Source organism: Oncorhynchus nerka, linkage group LG10 (genome assembly GCF_034236695.1).
Source record: "Oncorhynchus nerka isolate Pitt River linkage group LG10, Oner_Uvic_2.0, whole genome shotgun sequence".
In the NCBI taxonomy this organism is placed as follows: domain Eukaryota; kingdom Metazoa; phylum Chordata; class Actinopteri; order Salmoniformes; family Salmonidae; genus Oncorhynchus; species Oncorhynchus nerka.
This window is the reverse complement of record NC_088405.1, coordinates 43,670,553-43,691,464: the sequence shown is the minus strand read 5'-3', so window position 1 is coordinate 43,691,464 and position 20,912 is coordinate 43,670,553. Positions and strand designations below refer to the sequence as shown.

Here is a 20,912-nt window from a genome sequence, read left to right as displayed (position 1 = left end):
CGCATTATTCTAAAATGTATAAAATAATTTCCCCCCCCTCAATCTACACACAAAAAGTGAAAACAGGTTCAGAAACTTTAGCAAATGTATAAAAAATATAAAACAGAAATACCTTTTATTTACATAAGTATTGGGACCCTTTGCTTTGAGACGCAAAATTGAGCTCAGGTGATTCATGTTTCCATTGATCATCCTTGAGATGTTTCTACAACTTGATTGGAGTCCAGCTGTGGTAAATTAAATTGATTGGACATGATTTGGAAAGAAACACACCTGTCTACAAAAGATCCCACAGCTGACAGCGCATGTCAGAGCAAAAACCAAGTCATGAGATCGAAGAAATTGTCCCTAGAGCTCAGAGACAGGATTGTGTCGAGGCACAGATCTGGGGAAGGGTACCCAAATATTTCTGCAGCATTGAAGGTCTCCAAGAACACAGTGGCCTCCATCATTCTTAAATGGAAGAAGTTTGGAACCACCACGACTCTTCCTAAAGCTGGCCGGCTGGCCAAACTGAACAATCGGGGGAGAAGAACCCGATGGTCACTCTGACAGAGCTCCTCTGTGGAGATGGGAGAAACTTCCAGAAGGACAACCATCTATGCAGCACTCTACCAATCAGGGCTTTATGGTAGAGTGGCCAGACAGAAGCCACTCCTCAGTAAAAGTCAGCCCACTTGGAGTTTTCCAAAGGCACCTAAAGGACTTTCAGACCATGAGAAACAAGATTCTCTGGTCTGATGAAACCAAGATTGAACTCTGGCATGAATGTCAAGCGTCACATCTGGAGGAAACCTGGCACCATCCCTACGGTGAAGCATGGTAGTGGCATCATCATACTATGGGGATGTTTTTCAGTGGCAGGGACTGGGAGACTAGTCAGGATCAAGTGAAAGATCAACAGAGCAAAGTACATAGTGTTCCTTGACGAAAACCTGCTCCAGAGCGCTCAGGACCTCAGACTGGGGCAAAGGTTGACCTTCCAACAGGACAACGACCCTAAGCACACAGCCAAGACAATGCAGGAGTGGCTTCGGGACAAGTCTCTGAATGTCCTTGAGTGGCCCAGCCAGAGCCCAGACTTGAACCTGATAAAACATCTCTGGAAAGACCTGAAAATAGCTGTGCAGCAATGCTCCCCATCCAACCTGACAGAGCTTGAGAGGATATGCAGAGAAGAATGGGAGAAACTCCCCAAATACAGGTGTGCCAAGCTTGTGGCGTCATACCCAAGAAGATTTACGGCTGCAATCCCTGCCAAAGGTGCTTCAACAAAGTACTGAGTAAAGGGTCTCAATACTTATGTAAATGAAATATTTCAGTAAAAAGAAACACACAAAGAGCCAGGTAAAATTCAAAACCTGTTTTTGCTTTGTCATTATGGGGTATTGTGTGTAGATTGATGAGAAAAATAAACTATTTAATCAATTTTAGAATAAGGCTGTAATGTAACAAAATGTAGAAAAAGTCAAGGGGTCTGAATACTTTCTGAATGCACTGTACAGCAAGGGAACAGCAATTAGAGGACAAATCCTGAATTGTATTTGTAATGAACACGATGGGAGACAGAGCGGGTTTCAAGCACAGGGCGCAGCAGGTGTTTATTGTGAAGGAACACAGGAGGAGGCAGGTAGCTGGGTCCAGGGGCAGGCAGAAGGTCATACACAGGGGGTCTAAAAAGGCAACAGTACAGGCAGGGAAAAGGCTAGTAACGTCATCTGGGAGATCAGGAAATAGGTTGATAACAGGAAATCCAAGGTACAGGCAGGGAATAGGCAAAAGGCGTCGATAGGCAGGCAAAAACTATCATATGCGGGAGGATAAATTACGGGGAAACGCAGCGCTGCGAAAAGAAATGTGTCACAAAACAAACAATACCTCACATTGATGGGGTGCAAAGAACTGAACTAAATAGTGTGTGATAATGACATACAGTTGTGTGAACAGGTGATCAGAATTCAGGTGATTGGGATCTGGAGAGTGAGCTGCGTTCAGGGGATCTACGTGTTTGAGAGTGTGAGCTGGAAAGTGAGCTGGAGAGTGAGCTGCGTTCAGGCGATCTATGTGTTTGAGAGTGTGAGCTGGAAAGTGGGCTGGAGAGTGAGCTGCGTTCAGGGGATCTATGTGTTTGAGAGTGTGAGCTGGAAAGTGGGCTGGAGAGTGAGCTGCGTTCAGGGGATCTATGTGTTTGAGAGTGTGAGCTGGAAAGTGGGCTGGAGAGTGAGCTGCGTTCAGGGGATCTACGTGTTTGAGAGTGTGAGTTGGAAGAAGACGTTACAGGTTTGAAATACTACTTTCATATACTATCTTCCATATACTTTGAGCATTTGCTTTAGACTGCCTGGAGTGCCAGATGTGTGTGGTCTGCATTTTTGCTGATATCCTATTGGTTGTATTGCTCCAGGCAAGCTCAATTAAGCCCAGCTAAAGTATTTGAAATGATTTTAAATAGTATTTGAACCCAGGTCTATGTATGTCTGACTGTATACAGTCATGGCCAAAAGCTTTGAGAATGACACAAATATTAATTTCACAAAGTCTGCTGCCTCAGTGTCTTTAGATATTTTTGTCACATGTTACTATGGAATACTGAAATATAATTACAAATATTTCATAAGTGTCAAAGGCTTTTATTGACAATTACATGAAGTTGATGCAAAGAGTCAATATTTGCCAGTGTTGACCCTTCTTTTTCAAGACCTCTGCAATCCGCCCTGGCATGCTGTCAGTTAACTTATGGGCCACATCCTGACTGATAGCAGCCCATTCTTGCATAATCAATGCTTGGAGTTTGTCAGAATTTGAGGGGTTTTGTTTGTCCTCTTGAGGATTGACCACAAGTTCTCAATGGGATTAAGGTCTGGGGAGTTTCCTGGCCATGGACCCAAAATATTGATGTTTTGCAGAGGTCTTGAAAAATAAGTATTCCATAGTAACATCTGACAAAACAATATCTAAAGACACTGAGGCAGCAGACTTTGTGAAAATTAATATTTGTGTCATTCTCAAAACTTTCGACCACGACTGTATATACAGTAAGTGGAATGCGATCTACCGTTGAGACTCACAGGACTGCCTCGCTTTCTTTCACTACTACTGTGAGCTACTACAGTGTATTGCCCAACATGCCTCTAAAACCAGGTCAACAGTTCGAACCTGATCCTTACCAGGTGAACATAAGAAGAGTCCCAAATGACACCCTATTCCCTACCTAGTGCATTACTTTTGACCAGAGCCCTACGGGCCCATGTCAATGGTAGTGCACTATATAGGGAATAGGGTGCCATTTGAAATAAAGTTATTAGAGTTAAGAGGGGAAAAACGCACCACATTCTTCAGCAGATGAAAGAGAGCATTGTGTGTGTGTGCATGCCTGTGTGTGTTTTGGGGCTGACATAGAGGGACTGTTTAACCTTTTACACTTGTTTAACCATTTACAATTGGCCTATATGGATAGGTGTATATTGACATGTTTCTTACAGAATAAATATGAAAAGCATATGCATAACCATGGTAGCAATTGAAAGGGAACAGCAGTTTTGAGATAATTGGGGAAATGATTAGTCCAAACATTCCACTGTTGATTTGATGTGCATTTTACATTGACTTTACTTTTCGCCGCATTTGTTGAAAACAAAATCTGTCAGATAAGACTATTCCTGGAAAATGTGTGGTAGGTGCAACATAAGACAACTAAAATTTCAAGGGTTGGAGTGAGAGGACTAACTGGTGTCCCCAAGTGGCCACACACATCTACAAAGTGGGCACAGTTCCTAAGTAATTTCAATGCACTTTTATGACTCAAAGAAAAAACTTCAACGCTAATGTACTTTTATTTTTGCTCTCCTAGCTGTGCCGATGAGGAACTAGAGCAAGCACACCTGCATCCCGCCATCACACAATTACTGTTGTTGTTCACGTAATCCAACAGTCCATTATAAATAACAATCTGGGTCAGGTGGGCATGACTTCAAAGCTTGTTCTTTTGCCAATATGACTAGCTAAAACATCAAATGTGATCTTACAGTGTTAGGCTTTCACAAGGCAATTCAGAGAAACCGATCGCAATTTTGATGCGCATTGAAAGGAGTCATGGGTGAATTCAGGTGCGTGTCCCACGGATAATTGTCTTCACAACAAACAACAACCCAGGGTATGATGCCATGTCCTCTTGTAACTGCAAATTTGGACTCATGGGTGGTTGGCTTGCTTATATGACATCAAAGCGGTATTTATTATAATCCACAACGTCTCATATTTCAAAATACATAGAGTCCTTTTAATTTAAAGAATTTCCCTGATGTTGCTTCAATATATCCACATAATTTTCCTCCCTCATGATGCCATCTATTTTGTGAAGTGCACCAGTCCCTCCTGCAGCAAAGCACCCACACAACATGATGCTGCCACCCCCGTGCTTCACGATTGGAATGGTGTTCTTCGGCTTGCAAGTCTCCCCTTTTTTCCTCCAAACATAACGATGGTCATTATGGCCAAACAGTTCTATTTTTGTTTCATCAGACCAGAGGACATTTCTCCAAAAAGTACCATCTTTGTCCCCATGTGCAGTTGCAAACCGTAGTCTGGCTTTTTTTTATGGCGGTTTTGGAGCAGTGGCTTCTTCCTTCCTGAGCTTCCTTTTAGGTTATGTCGATATAGGAATCAATTTACTGTGGATATAGATACCTTTGTACCTGTTTCCTCCAGGATTTTCAGAAGGTCCTTTGCTGCTGTTCTGGGATTGATTTGTACTTTTCGCACCAAAGTACATTCATCTCTAGGAGACAGAACGCGTCTCCTTCCTGAGCGTTATGATGGCTGCGTGGTCCCATGGTGTTTATACTTGCGTACTATTGTTTGTACAGATGAACGTGGTACCTTCAGGCGTTTGGAAATTGCTCCCAATGATGAACTAGACTTGTGGAGGGCTACACTTTTTTTCTGAGCTCTTGGCTGATTTATTTTGATTTTCCCATGATGTCAAGCAAAGAGGCACTGAGGTTGAAGGTAGGCCTTGAAATACATCCACAGGTACACCTCCAGTTGACTCAAATGATGTCAATTAGCCTATCAGAAGCTTCTAAAGCCATTAAGCCATCATTTTCTGGAATTTTCCAAGCTCTTTAAAGGCACAGTCAACTTAGTGTATATAAACTTCTGACCCACTGGAATTGTGATACAGTGAATTATAAGTGAAATAATTTGTCTGTAAACATATGTTGGAAAAATTACTTGTGTCATGCACAAAGTAGATGTTCTAACCGACTTGCCAAAACTATAGTTTGTTAAACAACTTCTTATTGCTTAGATCCAGCTAACTGGATCGATATGACAACAGCCAGTGAAAGTGCAGGGCGTCAAATTCAAAACAACAGAAATCTCATAATTAAAATTCCTCAGACATACAAGTATTTTACACCATTTTAAAATATAAACTTGTTGTTAACTTGTTTTAGATGAATAGTGTGCCCAGAGTGAACCGCCTCCGACTCAGTCCCAGATGCTAATATATGCATATTATTAGTAGTATTGGATAGAAAAAACTCTGAAGTTTCTAAAACTGTTTGAATGATGTCTGTGAGCATAACAGAACTCACATGGCAGGCAAAAACCTGAGGAAAAATCCAAACAGGAAGTGGGAAATCTGAGGTTGTAGTATTTTGAACTCACCCCTATCGAATACACAGTGGGATATGGGTTATTTTTCACTTCCTAAGGCTTCCACTAGATGTCAACTGTTTTTAGAACGTTGTTTCAGGCTGCTCATGTGAAGGGGGGCCGGATGAGAGATGTTTGACTAAGCGGTCTGCCTACCGCCTCGTTCTTGTCTGTAGAAATGCATTCAAACAGCTTTAGAAACTTCAGAGTGTTTTCTATCCAAATCTACTAATAATATGCGTATCTTAGCTTCTGGGCCTGAGTAGCAGGTAGTTTACTCTGGGCACCTTATTCATCCAAGCTACTCAATACTGCCACTTAACAAGAAATTTGTGGAGTGGTTGAAAAATTAGATTTAATGACTCCAACCCAAGTTCTGACTTCAACTGTATAGTTCAATGCCATTTTAAATCTAATTTACTTGCAATTATATACATTTCGCCATGTCTAATGTGTATCAAACATTACAACAAAATCTATTGGGCCAAAAAAATGTTAGCTGACATGGGCTGATCTGGACATTTCTGACAAGTTATAAATAGTTATGGTATGCAATGACTGACATGATGAGGAAAACTGATGATGCACTACCCAATTTCCAAATTGTGCCTTCCACTATTACAACTTTGAAGAGTAAATTGAAATAAAATATTTATTTATTTTTTTACACACAATTACTCAAACCCATTTGATATTCATTGAGGCAATTTAGGTCATACCTCACCTGCTGTCAACTTGCCACATGACACCCCATGTCTCCCACTAACTGCTCTATTCAAATCATCCCACATTATCTTTCCTAACAAAGCCATACATGATAGTGTGTGTGTGTGTGTGTGTGTGAGTACATGCACGCATGTGAGCTCATGCGTGTGTGTGTGGCCTCTACAATGAGTCTGAAACAGCTGGAAGGCGGGAGGGAGGAAGGAAGCAGGGGAGGAAACAGCTTCTGAGGGAGGAGAGGAGATGAGAAGAGGAGAGCAGGAAGCAGCACACCGCCTGTGGAGGATACAGCTGGGGCGTATGTCAATAAGGGAATGAGATTATCACAGGAGATATCTGCCCCTAAGTGAAGGAGTGAGAAAGACACACGAGACAGACAGACAGACAGGGAGGGAGGGAGGGAGGGAGGGAGGGAGGGAGGGAGGGTGTGGGGCTGACACTGCCATGTATCGTCCATTCCAACTGGCAGGCAACTCAGTATACAGTAAGTGGAATGCGATCAGGAGCTCTACAGTTAAGACTCACAAGACTGCCTCTCTTTCTTTCACTACTACTGTGAGCTACTACAGTAGGTGCAGCTCTTAACTGGAAGTCATTAGCTGTGTATTGCCAAACATGCCTCTCAAAGCAGGTCACCAGTTTGATCCTGATCCTTACCAGGTTAACATAAACACAGTCTCAAATGACACCTTATTCCCTACATAGTGCACACATTTTGACCAGGGACCAATGGGCCATTTGAGAGCTTGGGACTGTACGGTTCTATCTGCAAAAAGATGATTCTGAGATAATTGGCTTTATATTTCTGAACACTCAATGGTTTGAATGGTGTCAGAAATGTTTATCTTGTATTCTTTTGAACTTAACATGAATTGGGGTATTTAGAGTCCTATGTAGGTAGAGAACGTAGAACAGAATAAGGAACAGAATATGTCAATAAAATAGAATATGTCCATAACTAAAATGTGAAACAAATGCAGATAGAACCTTATAGTCCCAATCTCTCACCTTTTCAAAGGTAATGCACTATATAGGGAATAGACTGCCATTTGAGACTCATTATAGTTAAGATGTAAAAAACGCACCACATTCTTCAGCAGATGAAAGGGAGTGTGTGTGCGTGCGTGCCTGTCGATGCCTGTGTGTGTGTGTGTTTAAACAGTGACTGTTTAAACTTGTCCCAAATACGCTGAACCCGGGTCGATGTGACACAATTCCAGTTTAATGCCTTCAGGGATTAACAACAGATTAGGTGAATTAAGGTTTGTAAATGGACTGTGGTTCACTGGGTGAAGACTGCAGAGGCCCCTGTATGGGGCCCAGTTAGGGCCCATACAAAGTCCCGGGGGCCACAGTAACCGAGGTACATTAGGGACTGGGAGGGGTGTGACACTTGATCCATCATCAGAAAACAAACATTACCTGGGTCATGTTCATTAGGCACAAAATGGAAGACAATGGACTGAAACAGGGAGGTACTACTACCTGGACTTGTATAATCAGAAACGTTCATTTTAGTCTTCCGTTGCGTTTAAAACCTTTTTGCATTTTGTGCCCTAATGAACACAACCCAGATTACCTGCTTAATAGATGCATCTCCAGTGAAATGTATGTTTATACACAATAACTAAAATCCATATGAAAGCTGCCAAAGAGCGTGGGGACATGCTTACATCCGCTACGACAAGCTCATTGTCCACCCTCCCTCCCAAAAGCTAAGCTAAACTTCTGGGTCAGTAGCTTCAGCCCAACATCACAAACACACACATACACCAACTGACACTCAAGTGCCTGATTGACTGACTCTATTAGCCAAACAGTTTGTATTTGTATTTTATATTCTTCTCCATATTATGTCTATCTATGATAAACTACCCAGGAAAGGGTAGCCCATATTAATAATAGCCTATATTAATATATGTAGTCTTAGAAATAAGGTTAATGAAATCAATAACATTCATATACTGGCCATCTCTGAAACTCACTAAGATAATTTGATGTTACAGCAGTAGCAATACAAGTTTATAACATCTACAGAAAAGACAATAATGCCTATGGGAGAGGTGTTGCTGTATATGTTCAGAGCCATATTCCTGTAAAGTTTAGAGAGGATCTCATGTCAAATGTTGTTGAAGTGTTGTGGTTGCAAGGTCACCTGCATAGGCTACCAAGTGCTGACAGTCAGTATTTTGATAATATGTTTGTAATGCTTGATAATGTGTGTGATGTTAACAGAGAGGTGTATTTTCTGGGTGACCTGAGCATTGACTGGTTAGGAACAAGCTGTCCTCTAAAGCTTCTAATTGTGACTAATATAACTCAGGTTATCACTAAACCAACTATAGTGTCACGCCCTGACCTTAGAGATCCTTATTATTCTCTATGTTTGGTTAGGTCAGGGTGTGACAAGGGTGGGACATTCTATGTTTTCTGTTTCTTTGTTTTTGGCCGAGTGTGGTTCAGAGGCAGGTGTCTATCGTTGTCTCTGATTGGGGATCATATTTAGGCAGCCATTTTCCCCACCATTAGGTTGTGGGATCTTGTTTTCTGTGTACGCTTTTGTTTTCGCTTTTGTTATTTTGTTTGAGTGTTTTTTGAATAAAAGTATCATGAACACTTTCCACGCTGCGCTTTGATCTACTCTTCCTACCACCAATGAGAGCCGTTACATAGGGGCTCGTAAAAGCATTTCACTGTAAGGTCTACTACACCTGTTGTATTCGGCGCATGTGACTAATAACATATGATATGATTTGATTTGATATGTGACCTAACTAAAAAAGTGTTAAACAAATCAAAATATATTTTACATTTGAGATACTTCAAAGTAGCCACCCTTTGCCTTGATGAACAGCTTTGCACACTCTTGGCATTCTCTCAACCAGCTTCATGAGGTAGTCACCTGGAATTCATTTCAATTAACAGGTGTACCTTAATTTGTAGAATTGATTTCCTTCTTAATGCATTTGAGCCAATTAGTTGAGTTGTGACATGGTAAATGGTGGCAACTTTGAAGAATCTGAAATATAAAATATATTTAGATTTGTTTAACACTTTTTTGGTTACTACATGATTCCATATATGTTATTTCATAGTTGTGACGTCTTCACTATTATTGTACAATATCAAAAATAGTAAAAATAAAGAAAAATCCTGGAATGAGTGTGTTCAAACTTTTGACTGGTACTGTATGCATTTACAGTATGTATGTATGGAGCATAATGTATTTTATTCACATGTTTTCAAGTACTGGGTACAAATCATGCAATCTGATTCTTGCATAGATTGGTATATGATGTGTGTAAAATACTTTTTGAAGATTGTACTGATTATGATGAGGTAATGCTAAACGAAATGACAGATACTGTATGTGTGGCGCCATGTTTGATGACATCATACAATGCATTCTGGTTGTCACATAAACATCTGTCAGACCAAAGATGTTATAACAAAACGAGGTGAAGGGATGGTTCACTCGACTGACTTAGATTGTAAATATCGTTGCTCAGGGTTGTCAGCTCAGACCCCCCTTTCCAGGGGTTTTATTTTGATTTAGCTTGCAAACATCCTCTGTGTTTGCCCCATATTTATTGATAATAATAGTACTATTTCCTGCATCATATCCCCCCAGGATACCTTTCCCCATTCCTACCCCTCATGGACTTGAAATCTCCCACAAATTAAACAAACCCACCCACAAACCCTCCTAAAATAGTTTCACCAAAATCTGCCAACCCTGTATAGCTTTCACGCTACAGTTAGGCTAGGCAGTAGACTTGTATTTGAGGTGATGAAATTTGATCTTATTTGTGATTTGTCAGAAACTGTAAACGGCTTAAGTAATGTGCTCCGGTTCTTGTATACACCGTAACAAGTACATCAAAGACTTGTAATATGTTGAAAAGTGGCTAAACTAAGTTAATATTTTTCAAACTTTGTTAAAAGAATGTAAAGAATGTAGCTGCTACAAATTAAGGTACACCTGTTAATTGAAATGAATTCCAGGTGACTACCTCATGAAGCTGGTTGAGAGAATGCCAAGAGTGTGCAAAGCTGTTCATCAAGGCAAAGGGTGGCTACTTTGAAGTATCTCAAATGTAAAATATATTTTGATTTGTTTAACACTTTTTTAGTTAGGTCACATATCAAATCAAATCATATCATATGTTATTAGTCACATGCGCCGAATACAACAGGTGTAGTAGACCTTACAGTGAAATGCTTTTACGAGCCCCTATGTAACGGCTCTCATTGGTGGTAGGAAGAGTAGATCAAAGCGCAGCGTGGAAAGTGTTCATGATACTTTTATTCAAAAAACACTCAAACAAAATAACAAAAGCGAAAACAAAAGCGTACACAGAAAACAAGATCCCACAACCTAATGGTGGGGAAAACTTGTATCGTCCACAGACGATGCAATCTCAACCACACTGCACACTGCCCTAACCCACCTGGACAAGAGGAATACCTATGTGAGAATGCTGTTCATCGACTACAGCTCGGCATTCAATACCATAGTACCCTCCAAGCTCGTCATCAAGCTCGAGACCCTGGGTCTCGACCCCGCCCTGTGCAACTGGGTACTGGACTTCCTGACGGGCCGCCCACAGGTGGTGAGGGTAGGCAACAACATCTCCTCCCCGCTGATCCTCAACACGGGGGCCCCACAAGGGTGCGTTCTGAGCCCTCTCCTGTACTCCCTGTTCACCCACGACTGCGTGGCCATGCACGCCTCCAACTCAATCATCAAGTTTGCGGACGACACAACAGTGGTAGGCTTGATTACCAACAACGACGAGACGGCCTACAGGGAGGAGGTGAGGGCCCTCGGAGTGTGGTGTCAGGAAAATAACCTCACACTCAACGTCAACAAAACTAAGGAGATGATTGTGGACTTCAGGAAACAGCAGAGGAACACCCCCTATCCACATCGATGGATCAGTAGTGGAGAGGGTAGCAAGTTTTAAGTTCCTCGGCATACACATCACAGACAAACTGAATTGGTCCACTCACACTGACAGCGTCGTGAAGAAGGCGCAGCAGCGCCTCTTCAACCTCAGGAGGCTGAAGAAATTCGGCTTGTCACCAAAAGCACTCACAAACTTCTACAGATGCACAATCGAGAGCATCCTGGCGGGCTGTATCACCGCCTGGTACGGCAACTGCTCCGCCCTCAACCGTAAGGCTCTCCAGAGGGTAGTGAGGTCTGCACAACGCATCACCGGGGGCAAACTACCTGCCCTCCAGGACACCTACACCACCCGATGTTACAGGAAGGCCATAAAGATCATCAAGGACATCAACCACCCAAACCACTGCCTGTTCACCCCGCTATCATCCAGAAGGCGAGGTCAGTACAGGTGCATCAAAGCTGGGACCGAGAGACTGAAAAACAGCTTCTATCTCAAGGCCATCAGACTGTTAAACAGCAATCACTAACATTGAGTGGCTGCTGCCAACACACTGTCATTGACACTGACCCAACTCCAGCCACTTTAATAATGGGAATTGATGGGAAATGATGTAAATATATCACTAGCCACTTTAAACAATGCTACCTTATATAATGTTACTTACCCTACACTATTCATCTCATATGCATATGTATATACTGTACTCTAGATCATCGACTGCATTCTTATGTCACTAGCCACTTTAACTATGCCACTTTGTTTACTTTGTCTACATACTCATCTCATATGTATATACTGTACTCGATACCATCTACTGTATGCTGCTCTGTACCATCACTCATTCATATATCCTTATGTACATATTCCTTATCCCCTTACACTGTGTATAAGACAGTAGTTTTGGAATTGTTAGTTAGATTACTTGTTGGTTATCACTGCATTGTCGGAACTAGAAGCACAAGCATTTCGCTACACTCGCATTAACATCTGCTAACCATGTGTATGTGACAAATAAAATTTGATTTGGTTTGATTTGATTTGCTGTTAGCTTAGCTTACACGCATCTCTTTTCTAAACAATATTACATTTGCCCATGTACTCACCAAAGATGTTGTCACGTCCTGACCTTAGTTCCCTTTGTATGTTTCTATTTTAGGTTGGTCAGGGCGTGAGTTGGGGTGGGCATTCTATGTTTTGTTCTTGTGTTGTTCTTATGTTTTTGGTCGGGTATGGTTCCCAATCAGAGGCAGCTGTCAATCGTTGTTTCTGATCGAGAACCATACTTAGGTAGCCTGTTTTCCCCCTCTTGTTTGTGGGAGGTTATTTTCCGTTTCAGTGTTTTTCACCATACGGGACTGTTTCGGTTTTTCTTTATTCGCTTGTTCGTTTGTTTCCTGTGTTCAGTGTAATAAATATGACGAACAGTTACCACGCTGCATATTGGTCCGATATTTCCTACTCCTCCTCCTCCTCCTCCTCAGAAGAAGAGATTTGTTACAGATGTGGTACATTGTAAACTAGTCTAGCTGTTAGGTTGCTAACTTCTGTTTTTTAGTTGTTTATGTCAGCGCAACCTGTTATTTAGACTGGTTTATGGAATGAGTTTGGCTGTGGATGTGTTCCGTGTGATGCTTGGATGATGAAGTTTGCATTTATTTTTTACAATAAAAGGTGAAATTGAGGAATAAAAGTTGTGAAGTCCTTTATTTCCAATCAGTACAAAACACTGTTTAGATGCTTTTCAGACAACGACGCTGTTTAGACGTGTTTGTGGCATCATACGTTCTGTTGCTACTGTTCCAATCACATATTTGTGATGGTACGCTGCAGGGGACCACTCAACAATGATACCCTCAAACACCAAATTAGATATACCTCATTTCAAAATAGACCATCATCACTGTCAACTGTGAATGATAATTACTCACGTTTTACTGGTGAAACTGCATCTGCATGCCAATCATTTGATTGATCTCAAATCGGTGTCATGGGAATAGCCAATGCATTTCAATCTTATTGAATTACTATTTTGTGAGCGGATTAGAGCAAATGTTTAAAACAAAAAACTATTAGCCTTTCTTATATTTTGTTTCAGTCAAAGAATACATCCTGAATAGTGACGGGCTCTGTTGAGTGTTGGCGCATGACCCTTTTTTGGGGACTATTCAGCTTCAGCTGACCATCCTAAAATGAGCAGATGTTTTTGGTGTAAAATAAATGTTATAGTCCTACTCTGCTATGCTATTATCTTCTGTTCTGTTCTGTAAAATACAAATGAATTGTTATGTCATCTTGCGAGACATTGATTCAGCTTTGATCTAACTTTACTAAACAAGCACCACTGTGAGAAGTGATCGTCTTCTATTAGTAATGATAACAATAATAATAATAATAAGTGAGGAGTAGGACTATCAGGCGTAGGCAAACGAATCTTGATGAGTGTTATTTTAAACGATTGGAGCACTCTTCGTGGTTCTGAATGGACAACACCAAGATCACGCAATGATGAATTAGAAGTTGAAGGATAGCTGAATGATAGTTCTGCCATTAGGCCACTTAAGGAAAAAGCCTAATAAGTGTAAGTCTACGTGGTATAGCTAGTTGTAGGCTATAGCCTAATGTAAATACAAAATAAATATAGCACTGTATGCGAGGAGAGCTTTAGTTGCGAGTAGGCATTTCATTGTATTGTTTTAGCTTACACTATGTATCATAAATAAACGTTGATTTGATTAGCTTGAACACATGGTTACAATATACCTTATTACAGAATACATTTTTAAAAAACTGAGGTGAACTATCAATTCATAGAATTCATTTGCATAGATTAAATCATCAAATCAATTGACCAAGCAGTGAAAATAAAATCATTACTACGCAGAATTGAAGGAAATTAATTTAAAAACAGCAATAAAATCAAGCTTTTGGTGTGGTGTAATGCATCTCAATAAAGTAGAACCTAAATGTATTATTACCTCCAACTTGGATATATTCAACCAATAGCCAATACAAGCTAAACATCCCAAGCAGGGCAACAGCAACTTCCACAGAGGGTCAGGCTCCTTGGGCTTTGCCGTGGCCACTCTGGTTGTGGGTGTCCTCGTCAGAATGGTGGCACTGTAACCAAGTGGTCAAATATCATTCTGATTTCCACTGCACAAGAGAGGGTCCGTGGAGTTTTATGAACATACTGTAATTAAATAGAATTCATTTAGAATTAACCAAATTAATTTCCCTGAAATAGTTTTACCGGCTCTGTTTATTCTCAAATTGAAAAATATGAGGGAACGCCGCTCATCCGCTCTCCGGCAGCACTACACCCCTGGTCACTACAAAGATACATTCTTCTTTTTTTTCACCCCTTTTTTCTCCCCAATTTCGTGGTATCCAATTGGTAGTAGTTACAGTCTTGTCTCATTGCTGCAACTGCCGTACGGAATCGGGAGAGGCGTCCTCCGAAACACAACCCAACCAAGCCGCACTGCTTCTTGACACAATGCCCATCCAACCCAGAAGCCAGCTGCACCAATGTGTTGGAGGAAACACGGATATCCCTGCCGGCCAAACCCTCCTCTAACCCGGACGACGCTGGGCCAATTGTGCGCCGCCCAATGGGCCTCCCGGTCGTGGCCAGCTGCGACAGAGCCTGGACTCGAACCCAGCATCTCTAGTGGCACAGCTAGCGCTGCGATGCACCACTCGGGAGGCCTCAGGCATTCTTCTTAACTCTGTTGCCAGAGAGGAAGGAAACAAACCGCTCAGGGATTTCACCATGAGGCCAATGGTGACTTTAAAAAACTTACAGAGTTTAATGGCTGTGATGGGAGAAAACTGAGGATGGATCAACAACACTGTAGTTAACCCAAAATACTAACCTAATTGACAGAGTGAAAAGAAGGAAGCCTATACAGAATACAAATATTACAAAACATGCATCCTGTTTGCAACAAGGCACTAAAGTAATACTGCAAAAAATGTGGCTAAGCAATTCATTTTTTGTCCTGAATACAACGAGTTGTGTTTGGGGCAAATGCAATACAACACATTACTGAGTCCCACTCTCCATATTTTCAAGCATAGTGGTGGCTGCATCATGTTATAGGTATGCTTGTAATCGTTAAGGGCTGCAGAGTTTTTGTAGAATAAAAAAAGAAACGGAATAGAGCTAAGCACAGGAAAGATCCTAGAGGAAAACCTGGTTCAGTCTGCTTTCTACCAGACACTGAGAGATGAATTCACCATTCAGCAGGACAATAACCTAAAATACAAGACCAAATCTACACTGGAGTTGCTTACCAAGAAGACAGTGAATGTTCCAGAGTGGCCGAGTTACAGTTTAGACTTCAATGGCAAGACCTGAAAATGCTTGTCTAGCAAGGATCAACAACCAATTTAACTGAGCTTGAAGAACTTTGAAAAGTAAAAATGGGCAAATGTTGCGCACAATCCAGGTGTAGAAAGCTCTTAGAGCCTCACCCAGAAAGACTCACAGTTGTAGTCGCTGCCAAAGGTGCTGCCTCAAAGGGGTGTGATTAATTATGTAAATGAGATATTTCTGTATTTAATTTTCAGTACATTTGTAAACACTTCTAAAAACATGTTTTCACTTTGTCATTATGGGGTATTGTGTGTAGATGGTAAGCATAATATATATATATATATATATATATATATATATATTCAGGCTGTAACACAACAAAATGTGGGTATGAATACTTTCTGATAAGGCACTGTAGCCATGTTATTTTTAATCGATTGTGTTATTCATTACTCACTGCATAATTATTTCTGGAGCCATAATAATAATAATAAAAAAATAAAAAACATTTATCTTCAACTCTGCATTGTTGGAAAAGGACCCGTAAGTTAGCATTTCACTGTTGTTTACGAAGCATGTCACAAATAAAACATTTAATTGATTGATTTGATTCTATCAGTGTATTGGTGTTTTGTTACTTGTCGTGTTTTATGTTTTTGTGTGGATCCCAGGAAATATAGCTGCTGCTTCGACACTGCCATATGTCCTCCATTCCACACATTCAATCAGGTGTGTGTGTGTGTGTTTACGTCTGCATGTGTGTGTATCTGCGTGTATGTTAGTGTAGTACCTGCTATGAGGAGGGAGGCCTCCAGCGTGACGTCGGGGCCCCGGGGCCCTCTACCCACACACCTGTAGGAGCCAGTGTTTCTGGGCTTCACCTGGGTGATTAGCAGGGTGCCGTTAGTGTACAGGATCACTCTATGGAGAGAGGAGAGGAGAGGGGACACATGTAGTACTCAGATGAACATCAATACTGCCATTCACTTGCTGATACTCTCAACCAAACCAGAGTACGAATGCAGAAACTGAAGAAGGTACGTACACTAAAGGAAAATTTCACCCAAAATGTATCATACAGAGAGGATTTCTGTATTTTGAAAATTACATATCTTGAAAACTTGAGTGCTGACAAGCAAAACATTTTGGGACTATGTCAACAACGGACTAATGAAACAAATACCGAAATATCGTTTTTGGGTGGAGTTTTCCTTTAATAGAGTAGGTTTAGCTATGCAAAGACATATTTTGAATAGGTGATTTTACAGTATGCACTCAGGGTAATACCCTTTTCACACTACCATGCCGACCTGAACCATACTGTGTTGGCTTTGCAGGCTTGGATATTTTCTTTTCAAATGGTCCTTTCCAGCGGGGTTCCAGCTGTGGTGGATTCGTAACCAGGCCAACAGCTTGGCTCGGCTCAGTGTGAAAAGGGTATGTGTCTATTCTATCGGGCCCAGTGTACGCCATGCCCCTTTTCTGGCCCCTGGTAGGGAAAGAGGAGTATCGGTGTGTGTGATGGAGAGGATAAAGACTCATAACTGTCTGACCTTTTGTCAGCTCAAAGTCTGACAGCTAAGGAGCTTCACATCTAATAACAACACAGAGAGCAAGACAGACTGGCACACCATCATTATCTATTCTTCCCTCATAGCAATATGATACTAGGTTTCACTGGCTAGCTACTAGACGGCCTGCCATTTAAAGCTACAGCCTAAGATTGATGTATCTGTTTTTAAACTTTTAAATGAATGATATATAGCCATTGATTCTTGAATATTAGTTTTTTTATAAATACCAAAATGTAGCTTTAAAGGAAGTGAAATGTGCAGTGAGAGAGAAATGCTATCGCCAAGGCTAGTGCCATGTAATACACATAGATACAATTTTTAGGTCCCACATACTACATGTACATTTACATTTACATTTAAGTCATTTAGCAGACGCTCTTATCCAGAGCGACTTACAAATTGGGGCTAAGCAAAATGTATGTAGTATGACTTGCATATAAATGATTTGTGAAGCATTTATGTTGTGCTTATGCATGCTTTATGAATTGCCTATATTAAGCCTTTATATTATATACGTTTTTGTTCGTTTAGAGTGCATTAGAGTATTACTTTATTGATATAAACTTGGGAAAATTATACAAAAGTAGGGACTATTTTCAACACCGTTTGTAACCTAAAAAAAGTAATCACCCAGCTCCCGATCTCTCTGATAGGGATGTGCATGGCAATCCACCATTCATTCTGATCTTAACTCCAACCCGGAAGGACTCTGACATTGTTTACGCTGCTCGTTCCGTGGGATAGCGAATGCTCCTACCACTGTCTCTCTCAAGCATCTTTTACCGGTGTTTGGCTTACTGCCCCGCATACTGCTTGTATCCACAGCACTAACTTGCAAGGTGGTAATCTCCCGCTCGTTTAGTAAAGTGCAGCCAGGATCCATACAGTGAGCAAGTTCTCCGCCTTCTCCCTGTTTATCGTACTGGTGCATGTGTGTCGATTGTGTGTGTTTGCCATTTCACTGGCGGAGCTTGTTTTCGGGGGACGGGTGTAGGTTGTGTTTGCAAACTCATTTTTAGCTCACAACAAGCTTGTAGCATGGCTAACACTAGACAGAAAAACACTGCAAACCTCAATGCGAAAGAGGAATATGTACTGTATCAAGCACTACACTCCACCACTCGATCAACAAAACTAGTTCTATAAAGGGCTAATAGATCTGCAGGAAAATAACTAAGTCTGCCCTGCTTATATCTCTCCAATTTTGTGCACACATTTGTTTACATCCCTGTTAGTGAGCATTTCTCCTGTGCCAAGATAATCCATCCACCTGACAGGTGTGGCATATCAAGAACCTGATTAAACAGCATGATCATTAATTACACAGGTGCACCTTGTGCTAGGAATAATTAAAGGCCACTCTAAAATGTGCAGTTTTGTCACACAACATAATGCCACAGATGTCTCAAGTTTTGAAGGAGTGTGAAATTGGCATGCTGACTGCAGGAATGTCCACCAGAGCTGTTGCCAGATAATTGAATGTTTCTATCTCTACCATTAGCCGTCTCCAACGTCGGTTTAGATAATTTGGCAGTACGTCCAATCGGGCTCACAACCGTAGACCACATGTAAACAGGCCAACCCATGACCTCCACATCCGGCTTCATCACCTGCGGGATCGTCTGAGACCAGCCGTCCGGACAGCTGATGAAACTGAGGAGTATTTCTGTCTGTAATAAAGCCCTTTTGTGGATAAAAACTTATTTTGATTGGCTGGGCCTGGCTCCCCAGTGGGTGGGCCTGGTTCCCAAGTGGGTGGGCCTATGCCCTTAACTGCCCAAACATGGCTGCCCAGCATGGCTGCCCACCCTGCCCAGTCACGTGAAATCCATAGATTAGGACCTAATGAATTTATTTCAATTTACTTAATTCCTTACATGAAATGTTAAATCAGTAAAATTATTGAAATTGTTGCATGTTGCATTTCTTTTTGTGTTCAGTATATGATGTGCACGGTCAAGCCCCATATAAAGACTGGTAACCGACCATTAGCCTTCACGTGTGTAGCTTGTTGTTTATGTTGGCCAATCAAAGCGGCAAAGAGGCTCAATGTGTAGCAAGTCAAGTGAGAGTTCACTAATGCAATGCAAGATGGAAGAAAATTAAGGAATTGAGAAGGAGAGAAGGAAATGAGAAGAGGTAAGCGACAACGAGCCACCAACAGGTAGGCTGTTGTTTTATCTGAATAGGTTTGCAACATATGGCCTCAATCAGCCTAGCTAGATACAGCTGGCTTGCTCTTCTTCCATCTGCTCACTCCTTAGCTCGCTCCCATCTCACACATACCACCCCCTTCGCATAAAGTGCCTGCCTCTCTCCCTCGCACAGCAGTACCAGTCAAAAGTTTGGACAGACTAACTCAGTCAAGGGTTTTTCTTTATTTTTTACTATTTTCTTTGTTGTAGAATAATAGTGAATACATCTTAACTATGAAATAACACACATAGAAACATATAGTAAATCCAAAAAGTGTTAAACAAATCAAAATATATTTTATGTTTGAGATTCTTCAAAGCAGCCACCCTTTGCCTTGATGACAGCTTTGCACACTCTTGGCATTCTCTCAACCAGCTTCACCTGGAATGCTCTTGAAGGAGTTCCCACATATGTGACCGACCACCTTGATCAAATCAAATCAAATTTTATTTGTCACATACACATGGTTAGCAGATGTTAATGCGAGTGTAGCGAAATGCTTGTGCTTCTAGTTCCGACAATGCAGTGATAACCAACAAGTAATCTAACTAACAATTCCAAAACTACTGTCTTATACACAGTGTAAGGGGATAAGGAATATGTACATAAGGATATATGAATGAGTGATGGTACAGAGCAGCATACAGTAGATGGTATCGAGTACAGTATATACATATGAGATGAGTATGTAGACAAAGTAAACAAAGTGGCATAGTTAAAGTGGCTAGTGATACATGTATTACATAAGGATGCAGTCGATGATGTAGAGTACAGTATATACGTATGCATATGAGATGAATAATGTAGGGTAAGTAACATTATATAAGGTAGCATTGTTTAAAGTGGCTAGTGATATATTTACATCATTTCCCATCAATTCCCATTATTAAAGTGGCTGGAGTTGGGTCAGTGTCAATGACAGTGTGTTGGCAGCAGCCACTCAATGTTAGTGGTGGCTGTTTAACAGTCTGATGGCCTTGAGATAGAAGCTGTTTTTCAGTCTCTCGGTCCCAGCTTTGATGCACCTGTACTGACCTCGCCTTCTGGATGATAGCGGGGTGAACAGGCAGTGGTTCGGGTGGTTGATGTCCTTGATGATCTTTATGGCCTTCCTGTAACATCGGGTGGTGTAGGTGTCCTGGAGGGCAGGTAGTTTGCCCCCGGTGATGCGTTGTGCAGACCTCACTACCCTCTGGAGAGCCTTACGGTTGAGGGCGGAGCAGTTGCCGTACCAGGCGGTGATACAGCCCGCCAGGATGCTCTCGATTGTGCATCTGTAGATGTTTGTGAGTGCCTTTGGTGACAAGCCGAATTTCTTCAGCCTCCTGAGGTTGAAGAGGCGCTGCTGCGCCTTCTTCACGACGCTGTCAGTGTGAGTGGACCAATTCAGTTTGTCTGTGATGTGTATGCCGAGGAACTTAAAACTTGCTACCCTCTCCACTACTGTTCCATCGATGTGGATAGGGGGGTGTTCCCTCTGCTGTTTCCTGAAGTCCACAATCATCTCCTTAGTTTTGTTGACGTTGAGTG

The 20,912-nt window shown here is 41.5% G+C and overlaps 1 protein-coding gene across 1 annotated transcript in view; it reads right to left on the bottom strand.

The window, feature by feature from the left end:
- The window catches only part of LOC115135365 (inactive tyrosine-protein kinase 7-like), a 211,400-nt gene that overhangs the window by 22,924 nt on the left and 167,564 nt on the right, over positions 1–20,912 (bottom strand). Inside the window, exon 6 of the mRNA XM_029669993.2 lies at positions 16,403–16,533. Within this exon, the coding sequence (XP_029525853.1) occupies positions 16,403–16,533 (131 nt within the window). The remainder of the gene's footprint in view (positions 1–16,402; positions 16,534–20,912) is intronic.